Genomic DNA, 20,265 nt, shown 5'->3' with positions numbered 1-20,265 from the left:
CATCACTGCACCAGACCAGATCATCCATAATCCCATCTCAGTTGGGGGGGGGGGGAATTCCCATTGAGGGGGGATTACAATAGGAGACATAATTAGCCAACAACAACAAAAGGCAAAAATATTACTTTTAGTTCAGTCCATATCCTATTTCTTCGAAATTATGGATTAACTTTCAAAAGACTCACCTTTGACAGTAATTTGAGCACTACAAGATGCTATTCCCGCAGTGTTTTCAGCCAGGCAAGTGTAAATGCCATCATCTTCTGGCAAGGCATCTTGAACAGTCAGTTTTGCAATCCCATCTTCAAAAATGGAATGGGCATACTGAATTGGTCTATCTAAAGGAGTGGAGAGGGGGGGAAAAACCCCAAATTACTGAATATTGCCTTTTCAAGATTGCATTGTCAATTAATCATCTTGTATAGTTCTCTTCAATACTGTAACATCACAGTGAAAGGATGCATTCTTGGGCTAGGCACATGTATTACTCTCCTTGAAATGGAATACAAAAGAAGTTTCTCACAAGAATAGATGCTCAGAAATACCAAGTACTTATTCTACATAACTCTTAACACTGTTTTGCTGATGCGTTCGCAGAATCCTCCACTGAATGATCGCACAAAAATTAATTGTAGGTGGGAATATAGAAATGTATAAAATTTTTATACAAATCTAAACATGCCCAGATGTCACATGAACTTAATATTCAGGCAAATTTGTTTGTTGTATTTGACCTCTGTTAGGCTTCTGTTCAGAGGGACATTTTAGCCATTCAAAAACCCAGCAAAGTCTAATTTTGGATATGACACTGGCAGCCAAAAAGAACATACCAGCAATATCTTGAACATGTTCAGTATCTTGTTTAAATTTTGATGCTATGTGTACATTACAAAAAGAAAAATAGTCTTTAAAGGACTCTGGGAAGTGGGCAGGAGAAGGATTGAAGATCCTCTTCCTGAGCTCTCATTTCAAATTTAACCCACTTCCAACCACAGGAATACCAAGTTGAAGATTTCCTGGCTCGGGTGAGGACCTCCCGAGCCCTTTTCAATAGGCCTATTCCTGTGGCAGTATGCGCCATGCCCTCAAGTGTAAATGGGTCACATCATAATAGTATACCCTATCCCACACTAATGGGTCATCCACCCGTGAGAGGCAAATTATCTCTTGTTCTGCTCTGTTCACCAGTTCTGAAAACCATATCTGTCTAGGCAAGTATAACATGATAAGGATGCGGTTCAAGTTGTTTACCATCAACATTCCTGCACCCTGGGTATGAGAGAGAAGGGTGGAAAGGCATGAACAAGGCAGCCACTCCTGCATATCTGGAAGGCACTGGACAGGGACCCTAGCTCTCTCCCCACCAGGGAGCAGACCAACTTGGCTTTTGCTGTACAACTAGAAGCCCCCATTGTTGGCATATGGGAATCAGGTGTTTGTCCTTGTCAGGTGAACTCTGCTAAGCCTGTCTGCCAGTGTGTTCTGCTGTCCTGCGGTGTGAATCGCTCTAAGTGAGATGTGATTGCACAGGGCACCCCCCCAAGTGGCCAGTGCTTCTCAGTACAGAGAAACTGAACCTGTGTCACCTTGCTTGTTTGCATAGTAGACTGGTGATGTCTCACTGAACCACCACCCATCTTGACCATAAGATATCTACAAAGCAGATAAGGGCTAATCTGATCACATGTAATTCCAGAACATTTATGTGAGTAGAATTATATAAATGATCCCACAAGCCCTGTACTGAAAGGTCATGACAATGTGCCCCACCCAATGGAGCAGGCATCAGTAGTAACTGCTACCACAGGCATAGCTCCAAGGGGGGCGCGCGATACACCAGGTGCGTGCCCCTGTGGGGGCGTGGCGGGACAGGGGCAGGGGATGCACCAGTGCACAGGGCGCTTTCCCCCCTTGCTGTGCCTCTGACTGCTACATCTGTGCACCAGTGACCAAAAGGCTGTCCCTGAGATCGGTTAGGCAGGTAAACCCACCAACATAGGGATCAAATGATCTTCCTAAGGATAGACATGTGGATATGTTGAGGATGGATAGCTGGATTACAGTGCCTTACAAACTAGAGTTGTAGTGGCCACATCCTCAAATGTGCAGTATCCATGACTGAGATGGTAGAGGTCATCAACTCCAGAAGGTGTTGAATGGCCCTAACCAACTGCCAATGGGATCTCCAAAAAGAGAGGGTGGGAAGCCTAACTGAATGAGCCCTGTGAGGAGGAGGAAAAACCTTGGACTATCAGGAATTAAAGACAGCACCAATGAAATCTATTGTCTGAGGTGGCCATAGCCTGGACTTTTCCCAATTTACTACTAGGCTTAAGTCCTGGCAAGTCTGCAGAATCCAATCCCTCTTATCCTGAACATGACCTCCAAAAACTATAGTGCTGAGAGTCTTCAATTTTGCATATCTACCTTTGTCCCAAGGACTTAGGTAAGGAGGGGGTCCCTGGGTTCAACCCCCCATTACATGTTCGAAGCTCTGCCCCATTTGTATTTTTTATTTTTAGTGTTTTTTTCAGTTTTTGACCTGTAGGGGGCACAGCTTTTAGGCTAGCACAGGGGTAGGGAACCTGCGGCTCTCCAGATGTTCAGGAACTACAATTCCCATCAGCCTCTGTCAGCATGGCCAATTGGCCATGCTGGTAGGGGCTGATGGGAATTGTAGTTCCTGAACATCTGGAGAGCCGCAGGTTCCCTACCCCTGGGCTAGCAGCACCAAAATTTCAGGGATATTTTGGGAGACTCTCCTGATGATACCACCCAGGTTTTGTGAGGTTTGGTTCAGCAGGTCCAAAGTTATGAACTCCCAAAGGGGGTGCCCCCATCCCCCATTGTTTGCAATGGGAGCTAATAGAAGATGGGGGCTACACTTTTGACGGTCCATAACTTTGGACCCCCTGAACCAAACTTTACCAAAACTGGGTGGAATCATCAGGAAGTATTCTAAAGATACCCTGAAAGTTTGGGGCTGCTAGCTTAACAATTGCACCCCCTGACAGCAGGCACCCCCCAAATTTCCCCAGATTCTCCTTTTAAATCCAACCCCTTCGACATGGATTTAAAGGGAGAATGTGAGGTCCCCAGTTTAAACATTGAAAGTGATGCTGTTTCAGGGTGGGTGATAATCCACCCCCAAACAGCATCACTTTCAATGTTGTTTTAACTGGGGACCCCAGATTCTCCCTTTGAGGTGGATTTAAAAGAAGAATCTGAACTACCTAGTTTAAACACCATTGAAAGTTATGCTGTTTGGGGCTGGATTCCAGCATCACAGCGGCCACCCATTGTGGGAAGAGAATGCGCAAAACTCAGATTTTGTACTGGGCTCCATTTTCCCTAGCTACCCCTCTGCCTGGAAGGGAGGGCAGAAGGGACTGCTAGCTGCCGGCTGGGAGCCCAGCCGGGGCAAGGGGGCAGGGGAGTCTGCCATCCCCAGCCTCGGAAAGCTGCTTTTATAAGCACTGAGGCCAGGGGCGGGGCTTTGGGAGGTGTGACCACGCCCCCAGAGGCGGGTGGGGGCGTGGCCACCCCCCTGAGCCCACCCCATAAAAAATCTATACCTACGTCACTGCTTTGTCCCATAGCCCTATGAGAACTGGCTTTGTACTGAAATATCTATTTGGGCATTAGCCCTGCAACATTTATTCCCTGTCCCTCTTGGTGTAAGGCATTTGTATGCCTTTACTTGTTTTCCTGAGTAAAACCTGGGGTTCAACTTAACTTGCACAATCTAGGGCACTTGGCAGATGCCATCTCTGCACCATGGAATCTACATTATAAACTAAGTAACTGTCTATTTCAAGTCTGGAGACCACTGGATCAGAGTCTTACCCAATATGGAAGCATTTGAATTCAAAATTCCAACCCCCAAAGCAAGCAACCAGTATCATCTTACTAAAGCCATACAGTGTAAGCACGCCATTTTGCCATGAACATTGTTAAGCATGCCTGCAGTTAACTGCTGTAGATTAGGAATGCGACTTTCTTCTTTATTTGGTTACAGACAGCTATCCTATTCTGCAATGTATCCTTCCGTGACACTGAGGAGCAGATTGTTTGAATTCATAGGGATATTGCAAGGAGCCAACTTGATCCTTAAGAAAAATCATGTTCTAGAAGGTATATCTTGAAAAGCTGGAAGAAATGCTGGCATTCAACAACAGTTTATAATCCACATGTCTGTTTTCAAGTAATGTATAAACAGTTATGTATCATGATCAGAAGTGAGAGAGATGAGAGTTACTCGTAAGCTCTAGTAATTGGGAATGGAAGCAACATGTTTATGCCTTGCAGATAATACACAATGTCCCTGTTGTTTATTTCACAGTTACATGTTTCTCACACTTCTGTTATTCAACATCTCTTCTGCCTGCTGGCTTACAAATGACATTCAGGTTTGCATTTTAACATTTAAAGCCCTAAATGGTTTTAAAGCCAGCTATGCAAGGCACAGCTTCCTTCATCCCATTAGATCTCTTCACTGCATAATTCTGTGTATGCTGAACAATAAACACACAAGGAGGAACCCCTAGCAGTGTAAATCTACATGGGTCATTCAACAAAAGTATTGGGAGGAGTCAAGGGTCAAAGAAGAAGGCTCCAGAGCATACCAGGCCACAATATCTCATGACAAGACTGCCATGAGATCTGGCAATTTAGAATCTCCTAATTTACAGAAATAGGTAGACTAGGGCTGATTCCGTATGGGCCAAAAACAGCAGTGTGAAAATGGTGTGAAAACATTGTAAAAGGGTTTAAAACGTTGTAAAAGGGTTTATACCGTTTTCACACCACTGTTTTTGGCCCATGCGGAATCAGCCTAAGCCTCAGTGTTTAGAATCAGAGTGATATTTCTGGCAGTTGGGGAAAAAAAAACTCTAAGAACAGAAACATGACAATCAACCAAGTCAATAGATGTTTCTAATCAGAATGTCAAGCCACCTATACCACTGCCTTATTGCAAGCTAAATAGGTGATCTTGACTTCTATGACCAGACCTCCACAACACTTAAAGGAATATATCATGCAAGTGAACACATTTGAATTCATCACTTTAATGTACAGAATTACGCATCGCCAAAATGATGGTGTCATGGATTAAAGATTCTAATTCAGATAATGTCAGGACCTTCATGTATCTACAAGTAACAAGGGTACTCATAAAAGATAAGCTGCAGGTCTCTTTTTTTGGGTAGTCACCTTCTTCACTACTTGTTAGATCCAAGAAACCCTTAGAAATGAGTCAGGTCATGTATTCTCCCAATTCTCATCACAACCATGCAGGTAAGAGGCTTGCTATTTTAAAAATAAAAGGTAACATTTTCATGTATTTAATGCATGTAACCAATTGGGTTGTGATGCTCACACCACACAGTATGATCACAACCATGAATGCCTCTAGACCAGGGATAGGGAACCTTTAACACTCAAAGAGCCATTTGGAGCCGTTTTCCACGGGAAAAGAAAACACTTGGAGCCGCAAATAATTTTTGACATTTAAAATAAAGATAACACTGTATATATTGGGCTTTTTAACCTTTTACTCTACTCATTCTGAGAAGCGCATGGATGCACCCGCCCTGCTGCCTGTAGGGCGGGCAAGGATGGGGCCAGCGGCTTGGCCTTGCCGGCCACTGGGAAAGCGCCCGCCCTGCTCGAACAAGGCGGGCGAGAGGGAAGCCCGCGGCGCTGCCGAGCCGCCTGCAGGCAATTGGTGCGCCCGCGCTGCTGCCTGCAGGGCAGGCAAGGACGAAGCCGGCAACTTGGCCTCGCCGGCCGCCGGGAAAGCGCCCGCCCCGCACCAACAGGGCGGGCGAGAGAGGAAGCGTATGGCCCAGCCGGCCACAGGTGATTGGTGCGCTCGCCCTGCTGCCTGCAGGGCGCGCAAGGATGAAGCCGGCAGCTCGGCTCGTGGAGCCGCAGTGCAAGGGCAGAAGAGCCGCATGCGGCTCTCGAGCCGCAGGTTCCCTACCCCTGCTCTAGACTAGTCACTCATTCATGTTGGACAACACAGAACTGTTTGGAAAATGGATCAGTCCCCTCTGTCTGCCAGTCCAGTACTAGAAAGAAGATCAATTCAGTATAGAGTCACCATCCAGCTTGACACTTTTCCTTTCAAAGTTCTGTACTATTCATATTTTATTACCCCCAAAATACGGCATTAAAATCATATACTTAAGAGCTCCTCAACTGAGAACTCAGTAACCAATTTATGTTCTCTTATTAATCAAGTTTCCCGAGAATCAGCGGTGCATACTAAATATAGCATTCTAAACAGGATGTGGAACCCAAACCGCAATCTTTTCCTCATATTACAAGCATTCCTGAATAATAAGAAAATGCACAGGGGACAATTTAGCTTAATCTCAGTCTTATTATGTTACAACATATTTAAATCTGCAAATCTCAACTCACTATTTGCAGAGCTACATATTTCAAAGAATGCAAATTCAATGCAACTCTTCTGGAGCAAGCTTTCTCAGAATTTCTGCTTTAAATTTTTCAATGGTTATCTTGAAGCTGAGCTTAACAAAATGCATGAATGCACCTCTGTTTTGTATACCAATTTGTACAGAAAAGTTATAGAAAATGCTACATTAAGCAGTAGTGAAAGATTCTTTACCAGAGTCTGGTAACTGACCAATAGAAATATGTCCAATTAAGGTAGACACTTGCCTGTGATAAATTTTGTAATTTATCACAAAGTTCATCATCTTAGGCCCTAAGATCTAGCCTCTACCAACAGTAATCAGCATTAAATATTATATCAAATTCATCCACTAAACCAAGTAACTGATACGTATTTGCCTTCCAAAATAAGAGCTATATATGATAAAGACAGGCTCTAGCTCTTCAAGCATGGGTTCATCATCTAGAACTAAGACCAGTCAGGAAAAGGCAACTAAGGGAAAGGAGATTCAAGGAGAAAATAAAAGTTCAGTATCACCTCCCACTTGCCACTTGTAATTGTCTCCATTTTATAGATGCCGATGGCAGCCCATGCTTAAATGCATGAGTCTGCTATTGTCATGTGTACACAATAAGTTGCCTTGTACCGAATCATACTAGTTGTCTATCTAGTCCCAGTAGCATCAACTATCTGGGTCTTCAAGGTCTTCAACCCAACTCCTGGAGATCATTTTAATTGGAGATGCTGAGAATTGAACCTGGGAGCTTATATCAGTTGCATGTGCCTTAACACCAAGGTTTTCAAAGAATCATAGAGTTGGAAGACACCACAAGGGCCATCAAGTCCAACCCTCTGCCATGCAGGAATACACAAGCAAAGCACCCTTGACAAATGGCCATCCAGCCTCTGTTTAAAAACCTCCAAAGAAGGAGACTTCACTACACTCTGAGGCAGTGTATTCCACTGTCCATTTTGGTCTTTTCCATATTTTGTTCTGCCCTAAACATCTGGAAAAATTATCATCATTTGGCCTTCAAGCAATGCTATTGGTTCAGTGTGGGAAATTATTTCTTAAAATGCTTGTCGGGGGGGGCGGGGGGTGGGACCTCCCTATAAGTAATTCTAGCTCAGTTTTACTATGATGTGCTAGATTTTAATTGCCATTAACTTGATTGAACAAGGAGGGACATTAAAAAAGTTATTGCCTATCTGTGGCCTGAAGCTACCTTTAGGTTTATACGACTGCATATTTAGACCAGGCATGAGGTGCTTAGCCTTCAGGATCCTAAAGGTGCTCTCTCCTGGTAGCAAGAAGCATACTAGCAATACAGTAACTGAACAAAAAAATGAATGAAAAGCATAAAATCCCAAATTAAAAGAACTTGCACAAAACCCCTAACAAATACATATTTGGAACTCTGCTCCTATGAATAGAAACCTTTCTTCCATGTGTGCACAGGTTTACAATCCTGCTTACTTAGGAGATGGGGAAACAAATGAGAACGTACAGTGCCAGATTCATCTTTGCCAATAATCAAATTAGTAACCGGTACCAATCAACAGAAAATTTAAATCATATTTCCTAAAGTCTGTATATCACAATTCATCCCACTCTGAAAGACCAACAAGGGAGTCACAAGTCAGCTTTGTCACAAACATCCCCTACTGGACATGTCTCAGAACTGCAGCAAAGATGCAATCTTTCCTCCACATTTAGAATTGCATGTAAGAACTCACTAACTACACTCCAAGTTTCCCTGGACTCATGTTTTTTTTTCATTCCTACGAACAAATGGCTGCCCATCTGGAGTTACTCCAAACACTGGACAGTGATAATGCCCTGTAGAAAATGTGCTTTGTAGATGATGGCTGTAAGTGCCTTCTGTACTTTTTCTACCAAACTTCTCACAGATAGTCCAGATGCTGGGAACATGGCCTGAAGTTTTTTTGATGAATGATTAATTACATTTTTATCATGCCATTCTCTCAGGGATATCAATCAAGCATACTCCATTCCTACTTTTTATCCTTACAACCCTGTGATGCTGGTTAAGATGAAGAGCAGTGAATGGTCCTAAAGCAACCAAGTCAGAGAAGGAACTTGAAGCTGAGTCTCCATGACATTCTAACCCCCTACCCCAGACTGGCTGCTTCTATTTAAGGACAAAAGGGGAATGAATATGCAAACACGTGAAAGGAACAATCAGGAAGAACAGGAGGCAATCTTGTACATGTGATATACCAGCACCAGATGTTTTCACACTTGGAGTGACGGAACATCTCCTTCTGCATATTCATTATTATTTTACTTGCATCCTGCTTTTTTCTGTGATCAGAGATCCAAAGCAGCTTTTCGCATCATTCATCTCTCTTCCACTTAATTCTCACAACAACAATGTGATGAAGATAGGTCAGGCTGAGAGTGTGCAAGCAGCCCAAGATCACCTGGTGGGCTTCCAAGGCAGGGTGGGGATTCAAGTCCAATTATCACAGATCTTATTTGACACTGTAACCTGGCAGTCCCCATGTATGTGCCTTACCTTTGAGGAGCCAAGTTATCTGAGGCACAGGTGTTCCTTCAACTGAGCACTGAAGCACAAAATCTTGCCCTTCACATACGCTGCATGATTTCAATATGCTGGAAAAGTGGGGAGCAATTTCCTTCAATTTAGGCCCTACAAACCAAACCAACAAATATACCATGAATACAGTGCCAACAAACCCCAGTAACACAGGAATACACCAGTATCAGCACATAAAATTCATTCGCATAGTATTGTGAAATAATGTGAAAGAGGAATAAAGAAGCATGATTCTTAAATGGGCATTGTAGAACAAGTAGCATTTTATTATTGTGAGTAAACACCTGCTTAACAAAATATCACGCTGGGTCATCGTTAGGCTGGAACTTTTTGTAAAGAAAGTTGTGCTATACTGGGACCTGAGATATGCAATATTTTTAAGCATTTTTCAAGTTTGGGTTTAACAGACCTGAAATTTTTCAGGAATTTTATTTTTAAAAAGGCCAAATCACCTTACTGATATGGGGGTTTTCTGCCATTTTTAATACCTTAAAAAATTGGGTCTACTAAACCCTATGGGAAACATTTGTTGGGCTCTTTGGGGAACACTCGCCACCAAATTTGCAGCATAGGTGTAAGTGACTTTCCTTACAAACCCCCCAAGTTTGGTGAAGATTGGGCCAGGGATTCCACTTTTATGAGCACCCAAAAAAAGTTTTTTCCAACGGAGGATAATTTGGGACCCCTAAAATTGTTTTTCAAAATAGAGGCACCACATTTTCAGTGGGACTGCAAATCACTGTCCTTACAAGAATCCCCAGGTTTGGTGAAGACTGGGACAGGGTATGCAATTTTATAGGTCCCCAATGGGAGAAAAACTGGGTGCCTATAAAATTGGACCTTCTGACCCAAACTTAACTCGGGGACTCTCATCAGGAGAATTACCTGCAACTCTGCTAACAATTAGTTTCTTCTACCCAAGGTAATCCAGCAGGTTTCATGCGAAGCAGTGGGGAATAGAGCCCACTACAAAATCTTACCGGAGAAAAAAAGTATTTGTCTAATTGCCTCAAACAGTTTGGGCACAAACATGGTGTACATTTTTAAATAAAATAAAGAAAGCAGAAACTGTGAAAATTCTAAAAATGTAGCAGACAGAATGAATTGTATACAGTCAACTTTTCCACCCAAAATTCATTCAACTCCCCTTTACTTCAGTTCCCATTCCATACAACTCTTGACCATGCAGGAGCCATGATTGCCAGCATAGACCTCTGGTGGTCAAAGGAGATTCCTGCCTCCCTTTCTCACTAGCAGAAATGAAGGCTGGATCCACCCTGCTGATTTTGATTTTTCAGATTGGGGCGCTATAGATAGGTTCAAAATATGGCAGAAAAAATTGAAAAGAACATAAATAACATGCAAACAGCTCTGTACAAGTTGCTGCAATGTAAACATCAGGCCTGAGTGACATGATTATAAAGGCACACTCAAAATGGCATCCTAAGCAGTGTTACATTTTTCTGAGCCCATGAACTAGAATAATGTAACTCTGCTTAGGATGGCCCTGCCAGTCTATCTCCTCAAACTGCTGACAGGCCAAAATCAACATCTTGCTATAACCCCAAACGAGCCTATGCATATATTCCACAATAAGGGTGAAAGCCTATTTTTTTTTCTCTCAGATCTACAGAACTCTCTGATTATACATCAAACGACATTTCCAAGAGACCATCCGTTCAAATTATGCAGCTATAAGATACTTACGTTTTACAGTTAACATCCACCTGGTTGATGTCTGACCTCTAACATCTGAGGCTGTGCAACAGTAGGACCCACTGTTTTCCAAGACAGTGTTTTTCAGGCACAAACAATGGATTCCATCTTCTTCATATATCTGAACTCTCTCTCCTGCTTCCACCTGGGCTCCATCTTTGAACCATTCCACATTTACCTTGGCCTTCCCTGAAACTAGTTTGTCACAGATAGAACACTATGAAAGAAGTCTCAAACGCTTCATTATAGTTTCACTACTTGATTATCAGATTTCCTGAGATTTTGCCTTTGAAAAGAAGACAACCATCCAGGTTTAGACAACTGAACCAAACACATGGGCCACCCACTGTTAAGAAAAGTAACAGTGCAACCCTAAGAACAGTTGCCTGGGAGTTGGCCTCATTGAACAGTTTGAGTAGGATTCTGAGTAGACTTGTTTAGAATTGTACTGTCAACAACTGCCATGACAAGATCAAAGAAGACCATGTTGTTAGGAGAACAACTGCCTTGAAAATGTATTTAGAAAGTTGCACAGGCAAGAAAGAGTATTGATGGAAAACATTCCATAGCACAACCAATTTATCTCGGACTGTAAATTTATAACGTGGCTTCTGTTTATATTTTAATTGGATCAAAGTTCAGTGCTTAAAATTACTTAAAATTATCTAAGTGTAACTCTTGGTTTAAAGGAAGACATTAAGGTGATTTTCCAAACACTGAAAGCTAACGTGCTATTTTTATTAAGAAGAAGAGTTGTTTTTTATACCCTGCTTTTCTCTACCTTCCCTTCCCCTCCCTACAACAGCCACCTTGTGAAGTAGGTGCGGCTGAGAGAGTTTTGAGAAATGTAAGAGTGAGGAAATAAATCTGGTTCACCAGATAAGAGTCCACCTCTCATGTGGAGAAGTGGGGAATCCAACCCGGTTCTCCAGATCAGAGTCCACCACTCTTAACCACTACTCATGACTCATTATACATCATCAGATATTTGCTACGTTAAGTTTGACATTAAAGAATATGGCTGAAATCCTATGCATTTCTACTTAACAGTAACTAGGAAACTTCAGTAAACACATGCAGAATTGCAGTTAATCAGCTACAACACAGGTAGTCTTAACCATTAAATACATATTGTTTCTTACTCCTTCACCAATACCAACTGAACTCTTTGATCTAGCATACAAAAGAATGAGGTGAAAGAGTTAGTGCTATATTTTCAGCTGAACTGTGTGAGATACCACTATGTCCTCACATTCTGCTCCTTGTAATTAAAAAACCTAGATCACTAGTGTGGTTTAGTGCCAGAAAAGAATCTCGGAGACCAACATTCAAATCCCCATTCTCCTATGAAGTTGACCTTGAGCCAATTAAACACTCAGCCACACTAACCCAACTCACATGGCTATTGTAAAAATATTATAGAGAAGGTATAACAACATATTTCCCACTTTAGTTCCTTTGAAGTAGTATGATATAAAAGTATACTAGATAGACAGAAATCATACTAAGGAGGAAGAGAAAAGGGGGTATAGTGGTATTTATGACATCACTACTCTTTTCGTACTGAGATTCCAAGTTAAATCAGAATTCAAGCACTTTTCAACTGTTGATGAACTTATTTGCTTAAAGTTGCTTTCATCTTGGACAGTTAACCGAAATAGTTACAGAAAAATTAGATTAATTGCTTTCTAATAGAAGTTAAGGGTTGAGATTGGCCTTCTTATCTTGGTATATCAGCTGTAGCTCATACTCCATGCTGATTGGCTTACTTGCTCTTATGTTGGTTATCTCATATTTAGTTGTGAACCAATGTTATCTAGGTAATAACCACATTATTATGATAAAACAGATTTAGAGAAAGCTAAGATTAATATTTTTCTATAAATATGCACTTTTGTGACAAGCAAATCAGATTTCTCTGGACAAAAGACAGAAGAACACTAGGTGCAATATCTTTTGTATAATCTCTTTTTGATAGTCCCTCAAAGCAGTGAGGGAGGCAAAGCAGCATGGTATTGCCCGATCTTAAAACTATTACTTGCTATAGTATGACTAAGCAATGCTAGGAGGAACTTTGATAATTTTAGCAGTTATCTTCAGTGATTGAAGGGTTAATTTTTATGCCAATATTTTTTTCTGTCTTGCCCAATAAAAATATTATTTTCTTATCTCAATAAAAGTTTCTACAGGTCTTCTCTGTGGTTTGCTGGTTAATAGTTCAAAGAACCAAACTTAACCCCTTTACTCTTTTGTATTATCAGAATTAAAGGTCATTCATCACATTTAATTAAATCCTGGAGAACTCTGAAGTTTTGCACAGGAAAACCCTTTAAAATTACTTAGTGTAGGTCCTCTAAAAGGATGAGGGAAGGACTTTTTTGTTACAGGGAGACAAGGAGAATATAGACCACACTGGTACCTGCCGGCCTGACTTACAAGGAGGTGTTTGGTTCAGTTAGAAGATTATAAAAACATGGTTTCCTCCACAACCTCTAGTATGAAGTCTGCTCCATTTCCTCATTTTGCATGGTGTAAACCAGGTCTAATCAATGAGCTTTTTCAACTTTCATCAACTTACCTTTGCATTTGAGTGTAACATCTTCTCCTTCTAGTATTTCTTGACTTTCTGGGTGACTCTCAAATTGGGGAGGGAATCCCCGAGACTCCTTCTTTATATCTGCTGTTTTTTTCTTTAATTCAACATGGTCTTCAGGCTCCTTAGTCCTCAAATTAAACAGCCTCGCTGTGGGAGGTGCTTGCCAATCAGTTGTCCCAGACTGCTTCGGTCCTTTCCCATCTTCATCCCATCTCAAGGAAGTTATGTTTGATCTTGGCTTTGGTCCTGCTGATACTTTTATAGGTTGAAGGGTTATGGTGCTTGATGTTTTCTGCAGAACCCGATAGCCCCGGCTTTCTTCTTTGGGTGGCTGTACATTGAATTCCCTTGTCTGCTCTGAACTACTCTGTTTGGTTTCTTTGGATGAAATGAGGAAAGTCTCCTTCTTCATAGCTGCTGTGTCTTTGGATTCAAGCAAGAGTGCTGTGGCAGTGGACTTGAGTTCTTTAGCAATTCCATTGCTAGTGGCCTTCCTGAATGGTGATGTTTCAGCAGCTTTGGTTGTAACAGTTAATTCTGTTGAGGTACTAAAACAAGGAAGGTAAAAAGAAATAAGAACTGGATTTCTTAGCAACAAGTGTGAACTTTTTTTTTCAAAATTGTTGATATATTTCAAAAATTCAATTTTAAGCATGACCAATGGCACTGTAACATCTAATATATTCATTTCTACCACCACCCTTTTTAAAGGTCACTTCAAATTCCTTAACAAGATCAATTTGGGAAGTTGGGCAGGAGGAGCATATGGAGTTTACCAAAATGCATCTTAATATCACATGGCCAGCAAACTGACCCTACGAATTTGTCCATCCATTATATGCAAGTACATTACAACATATGGCAAAAAAGCCAATCAGAATAAATTTCACCCAACATGCCCTTGTGCTTCAAGCAAACTCTTCATATACATCACAAGATCAAGCAGCATACCAGAGTGACCTTGTTCTAACTAATGAAACATTCTTGGGCAGCAGGAACCCCTCTAGAAACCCTTTTTCCATAACCTTATTGAACATGTACAGAATATACTAACTTGTTGACATGCAGAATATCGCTGAAGTTTCAAGAGATTTATTTTTAAAGGGTGAAAATCAAAATGAAAGAGGAGAGTTGAAGAAACATACCACGGAGGATGAGCGCACACCTCTCTCTTATCAGAACCTGAAATAATTAAACATTAGATTAAAAAGACTATTGGAAGAATTGGCAAAGCATTCGGTCAAGGTGAATTTTTAAAAAACCGAATAGCAGTGGATGAATTCTCAGCATGCCCCACGTTAAATTCACCTATTTCTGTGTCAGCAGAACAGTTTCATTCGGCCTTGAGTACCTACCCCAGTGATGAGACAGTAACAGAGTTTTTTTCTTGATATGGGAGGGGAAGGGCCAAAAGAAGACTAAAAAATAATGGGATATTTCCGTGGATTAAAAAGAGAAGCTACAAAAGATAGTAGTTCAAAGAAGTTCATTTTAATGGGGTCATGCCAGATTTCTTTTGAATCATAATACGCTCTACCATAAAGGGTCAAAATAATGAAATATTTCCATGATATAGAGTTAATAATGCTAGATTCACATATTGTACTTTCACTGAAGTTTTCTACAAGTCATTTAATTTACATAGCTTCAAAAGCAACAACAAAAATATTGTGTGAAGAGTGCTGTTTTCATAATTTGGAGAAGTGTGATTGTTTGTGGGATTACAAGGCAGGTTACAATCGGTTTAACAAGTGGGAACCCTCAAGTACTTGCATGAGGTTTCTCATTTCCCCCTACCTCACTATTTCCTCAGCAGCCATCAGTGAGTATCACACCTGGCAGAGTTCACACTGGTCTGGGTTTGGCCAGTTGACAACCCCCAGCTGGTCTCAAAAGGGTTAAAGAAAAGAGATATGAGAAACTGTATTATAAAGGCTTTTGGACACTGAGAAACGAGTGTCCCCAGAACATGCAGGCGGGTACGGGCAGGGCACAGAGGGTGCTTCCTGTCCCATTTGGGCCTCTGCCAATTTAGCAAAAAGGGTCCAAATGCAGGACTATGTTTACTGACTGTTGCCTCAGTCCTGAACAAAAATGTATGAAAATTGCACATTACATATTTTCTTCAGTAGGAAATGATCAACAAAAAACAAAAAATAAAAAGATCACCTTAGTTCCTCTGTGTGCCCTAAGGCTGTCCATGTAATGAAGTTAAGCACGGTCACTGAGAGAAAACATGTCATTTTAAACATGCTGGTGCTGCTTTATGCTCCATTACGGCACTGTTCCTTTGGAACTATGTACTGCACTTAACTTGGTAGCTAACTTATTCCCTGTGGCTATGTATTGCTTACTTGCTTTTGACTGTATTTGAAAAACACAGGCATGCCATCTCAAATGAAATCAAGGCCTTTTATGGTTGCAATATTCTGGTGCTTTCATCCCCATCTCCCTTGCATTTAGTACTTCATTCAATTTAATTCTTCATTCTGTTCCTTATTTTGTGAAAAGTGTTAAGAGAGCTTTAAAAGAAAAGGTGATACTATATATCCCACTCCCTATCCCCCAAAAATCATGGTGGATATTTCAGAATATTTCATGTGAACACACATGAATACATGAAGTCCCCTTATACTGAATCAGACCATTGGACCATCAAGGTCAGTCTTTTAGATCACTTATTACCTGATCATTCTACCATTTCACACAACTTGTGCTTGAGATCCAGAAATGTATTTGTACATTCTAGGCATGTGTGCTTTTTGGTATCAATAAGTGACCAGAATATTTATTTTACACTCCATGCCTTCCACAGAGAGAACTGACAGAAGCCTCTAAGTTCCATCTGACCTCTTAATTTGAGGGTTGATGAGAAGGGATTGGCTCAGCTCTTGGAAAACGTTTAGCTGGCACACCTGCATTCTTTCCCTTTTCTGCCTGTTTTAACCATACCTTGAACCATCAGCTCTGTAGACACAGAAGCCTTCCCAGCGCTATTCATCACAGTGCAAGTATAAATTCCAGCATCAGTCAGCTGAACATTCTGGATCTCTAAAAACTGAATGCCTCCTTTCACATACATGTTGAAATGATCATTCTGCTGCACCTGACAATCACCCTGCACACAATAACAAAAATGTATAAGTTTATTGGAAAAATCTCCATTAGTTTCTTACCTTCATTATTTTATCTGCTTTACACAATTTATTTCAGTTAGATGCCCTCAGAATATGGATATTTCAAGTTATCTCGACATAAAGCAAGACTAATTAATCTATCATTCTGAACCCTTAAGCAATTTTTAGAGAGGCTTGTGGTAAGCTGCCATATTGCAGTCAATGCTCTGCTTACAACCTGAATTTGATCCTGATTGAAGCCAGTTTCAAGGAGCCAGCTCAAGGATGAATCAGCCTCCCATCCCTGTAAGGTCAGTAAAATGAATTCCCAACTTCCTGGAGGTAAAATGTATGCAACTGGGGAAGGCAATGGCAAATCACCCCTTAAACATATTTTGCCAGGTAAATGTCAAGATGTGATAAAACCCATGGGTCACTAATGACCCTGTGCTTGCACAGGGGATGACTCTTACCTATTAAAGCCATTTTTAAGAACTCTTGAAGTGATTTAAGACCTCCTGTTGTGCTCACAGTTCATCGGCTCCCCATCACTTGCAAAATAATTTCTGAATTACATGACAGTATAAAGCAAATTCTTTGGCCATGAGTGATTTAAATTAAGCAAAATTATATAACTGAATTTCAGTATGTATTAGATGCTCTCATACTAGAGGTGTTAGAGGCTCTCACACTATGTAATACTTTCTTCCAGTCTCCCTTCCTGATAAAGAAGATGTACTAGGAGTTATGTGAATTGCCACCCATGGGGCAAAACCATGCTCTTTCTGCATGTTGACCAAGACAGGACCAAGACAGGCTGAGATTGTTATTTTTAAACTTAGAAGATATTTGTTTCTTATTCAAACATTTCAGTTTGGATGCAGATCCTCCAAACATGTAACCAGACATCATTAAACGTCCTGTTTTTCCAGCCAATCAAGACATATCTGATTTTTGTGAGCGTCTATTCCATTTTGGCATTTGGGCTGTGGTTTCAGTTGACACTTCTAAGAGTTAAGCTGGTTTGGCTTTATTGTACATGTCAGTTCTGAGTTTTTGGTTCGTCTTACCATCATATGCAAGATATGGATCTCTACCTTTCCACCTTCTTGTCTACTATATCCTAATTAGAACATTTTTAATGGAATGGCTTATCAAACGTATCACTGATATCTATATTAATAATGCCAATTTTCCCATGTCGAGTCAAAAATTTTAAATAAAAGAGCAATGCATAAAGAAATGTTGAATGTAATTTGTTTTAGCGGAGAACAAGAACAGCTTCACAGGCAACCATACCTTGGACCAAGTAACATGAGGCTGAGGCCGCCCTGTTATCTTACAGGAGAATTTACCAGTCTGTCCCTCTCGTACAGTGACACGATTAGGTTTTGTAGCAAACTTGGGGGGGCATTCGCCCCAGATGCTGGGCCGTTGCTCCACAGGAGGAACAGAAAGTCTGCCACTGAACAGGAAACAAGCATTGCCAGTGATTAATAATATACAATTTTTAAACAACATCACCACCTGAACCATTCTTTGTTTAAAAACTGTTTTCATTTTACTAAAACAAACAAGGTGGCAGACAATACAGTGCACCTTTATGAACTTATTCTTCCATTTTTGTACCAGGGTACAAAGATGCAGTGAATACAAGTCTGAAAGGTGCACCAGTATAATATTTGGAACATGTATTTTGAAAATATAAGGAAGCCCTGGTCCAATCTTTCCTCAGCCACCAGATAAGAGTGTTTCAAAGGAATGTGAGCCACATTTTACACATGAGTTGTAGTCAGCCTGTCCACAACATGTATTTTATTTATTTTTACATAAAAATACAACAAAATTATGCTAGTGGGACAAAATGCTGTAAAAATGTCATAACATTTTCATAGCATATTTGAGGACTCTCCCCGATTGAGGGAATTCAGGGAAGATGAGCCTATGAAGATTACTGCCACAGGCCTCTGGGAGAATTAAATAAGGATTTTATAGATATTTTCATTCAAACTACACACAACACAAACACAAAAGCATGCTCTTTGACAGCTCTGGTGAATCATGTGTAGAACTAAACAGCTTAAATTATGGCAAATAATATATATATATTTCCCAAAATCATTCCATGACACCATGAAATCACTATCAACGACCTGAGTTTTCTCTATAATCATGCGGACTTATTTATGCCAAGACCCCTTCCGCACATGCAGAATAATGCACTTTCAACCCACTTCCATAATTGTTTGAAAGTGGATTTTGCTATTCTGCACAGCTTCAAAGTGCATTAAAAGTGCACTGAAAGTGCATTATTCTGCATGTGTGGAAGGAGCCTATGTTATACCAATAGCACTTGTGTTTATCTGATATTGAAGCATTTTAGATATCCCTAGACCCTAAATACAAAAGAGGTTAGCAAAGAAAAAAAGAGTTTGCATTGATACCCCCCCCCTTTTTCTCTTTTCTAAGGAGACTCAAAGGGGCTTACAAAGGCCCCTTCCGCACACGCAAAATAATGCGTTTTCAAACCACTTTCACAACTGTTTGCAAGTGGATTTTGCCATTCTGCACAGCTTCAAAGAGCATTGAAAGCAGTTTGAAAGTGCATTATTCTGCATGTGTGGAATGAGCCAAACTCTTTTCCCTTCCTTTCCTCACAACAGACACCTTGTGAGGTAAGTGGGGCTGAGTGAGTTCTGAACAAACTATGAGTAGCCCAAGGTCACCCAGCAGGTATGTAGGAGTGAGGAAACAAATCTGGTTTACCACATAAGACTACACGGTTCATGTGGAAGAGTGGGGAATTAAACCCAGTTTTCCATCTTAGAGTCTACCTGCTCTTAACACTACACCTCAGAATAGGGACCAAGTATGACAACTCTGTAGAAAATGAAGAATTTACTTTGAAAATGTGTAGGACAACTATTTAGCTAATGTCAAACAAATGTTTATTGCTTGTTTTTAGTATTCATATTCTACCCATTTTGATTGGTCATTTGCATAAGATGAAAGCAGCAAAATTAGGATTTTAATCCATGCAGATGCATGGATTTTCTTCTTTTAGGTGCTGCTCTTTTCAGTAAATATTCCAAATAAGGCAAAACAGGCACAAACATTTAATAAAACAAAATCAGTAAGAGCAGAGATGGGTCATTCCACTTGCACTTAGAACCATGCTGGAAATATTCTATAACAACATAATTTATGGGTATACTTTCAGCATAAATTTAACCGATACATCCACAAACAGATCACATGTCAGGTTATGATGTACTGAATTTCTATTGGAATTTCAAAATTTCAGTCATAAATTTATCATTCTGTGGTTTAGCTTGTCAGGATTTGTAAAATGGCTGACAGAAACAAAATGGATGAATATATGTTCAGCTTCTCAGTCCAGCAGAAAGCATCATAAAGTTAAAGGTTATGTAAAGTTCAAGTGACAGTTAGGCTTCAGTAAAAAGTAACAAGCGTAGACCTTTGAAGAGATTGGTGGAAAGTTATGGACCAATCGGGGGCTTGTTGCTGAGGCAGGATAATGTATCCAATGTATGAGACTGAGTCTAAGCTCCAGTTGGGAACCTTTATATGTAACCTCCTACTCTGCATATTGTTCTTCTGTAATGAGCTGTCTGTAAAGTAAGCTATATGCGTAAAGAAAGCTGTGTGCTGTATATAGATTTGAAATGTTCTGTATAGTTAGATTAGTTTATAGTGGTAGTCTTGTATGTTCTTGCAACTTATTAAGTAAAGGCCTTCCTATGGAAAGAAGAACATGTCAGAAGAGTGTTTATTTCCATGAGTGAAGAAGGTTCCTGTTGTGTGCAAGAA

At 40.6% G+C, this 20,265-nt stretch overlaps 1 protein-coding gene across 3 annotated transcripts in view; it reads right to left on the bottom strand.

Annotated features, from left to right (window-relative positions):
• Positions 1-20,265, bottom strand: part of MYLK (myosin light chain kinase) — a 231,470-nt gene that overhangs the window by 103,997 nt on the left and 107,208 nt on the right. For all 3 annotated transcript variants that reach the window (XM_048486332.1, XM_048486333.1, XM_048486331.1), the window contains exons 5-11: positions 17,734-17,899; positions 16,271-16,436; positions 14,464-14,500; positions 13,301-13,866; positions 10,714-10,917; positions 8,965-9,099; positions 186-338 (exon numbers count right to left, since the gene is read on the bottom strand). In XM_048486332.1, the coding sequence (XP_048342289.1) occupies positions 186-338; positions 8,965-9,099; positions 10,714-10,917; positions 13,301-13,866; positions 14,464-14,500; positions 16,271-16,436; positions 17,734-17,899 (1,427 nt within the window). The remainder of the gene's footprint in view (positions 1-185; positions 339-8,964; positions 9,100-10,713; positions 10,918-13,300; positions 13,867-14,463; positions 14,501-16,270; positions 16,437-17,733; positions 17,900-20,265) is intronic.

This window comes from Sphaerodactylus townsendi, linkage group LG02 (genome assembly GCF_021028975.2).
Source record: "Sphaerodactylus townsendi isolate TG3544 linkage group LG02, MPM_Stown_v2.3, whole genome shotgun sequence".
Lineage (NCBI taxonomy): Eukaryota > Metazoa > Chordata > Lepidosauria > Squamata > Sphaerodactylidae > Sphaerodactylus > Sphaerodactylus townsendi.
This window is presented reverse-complemented; position numbering and strand designations above follow the sequence as displayed.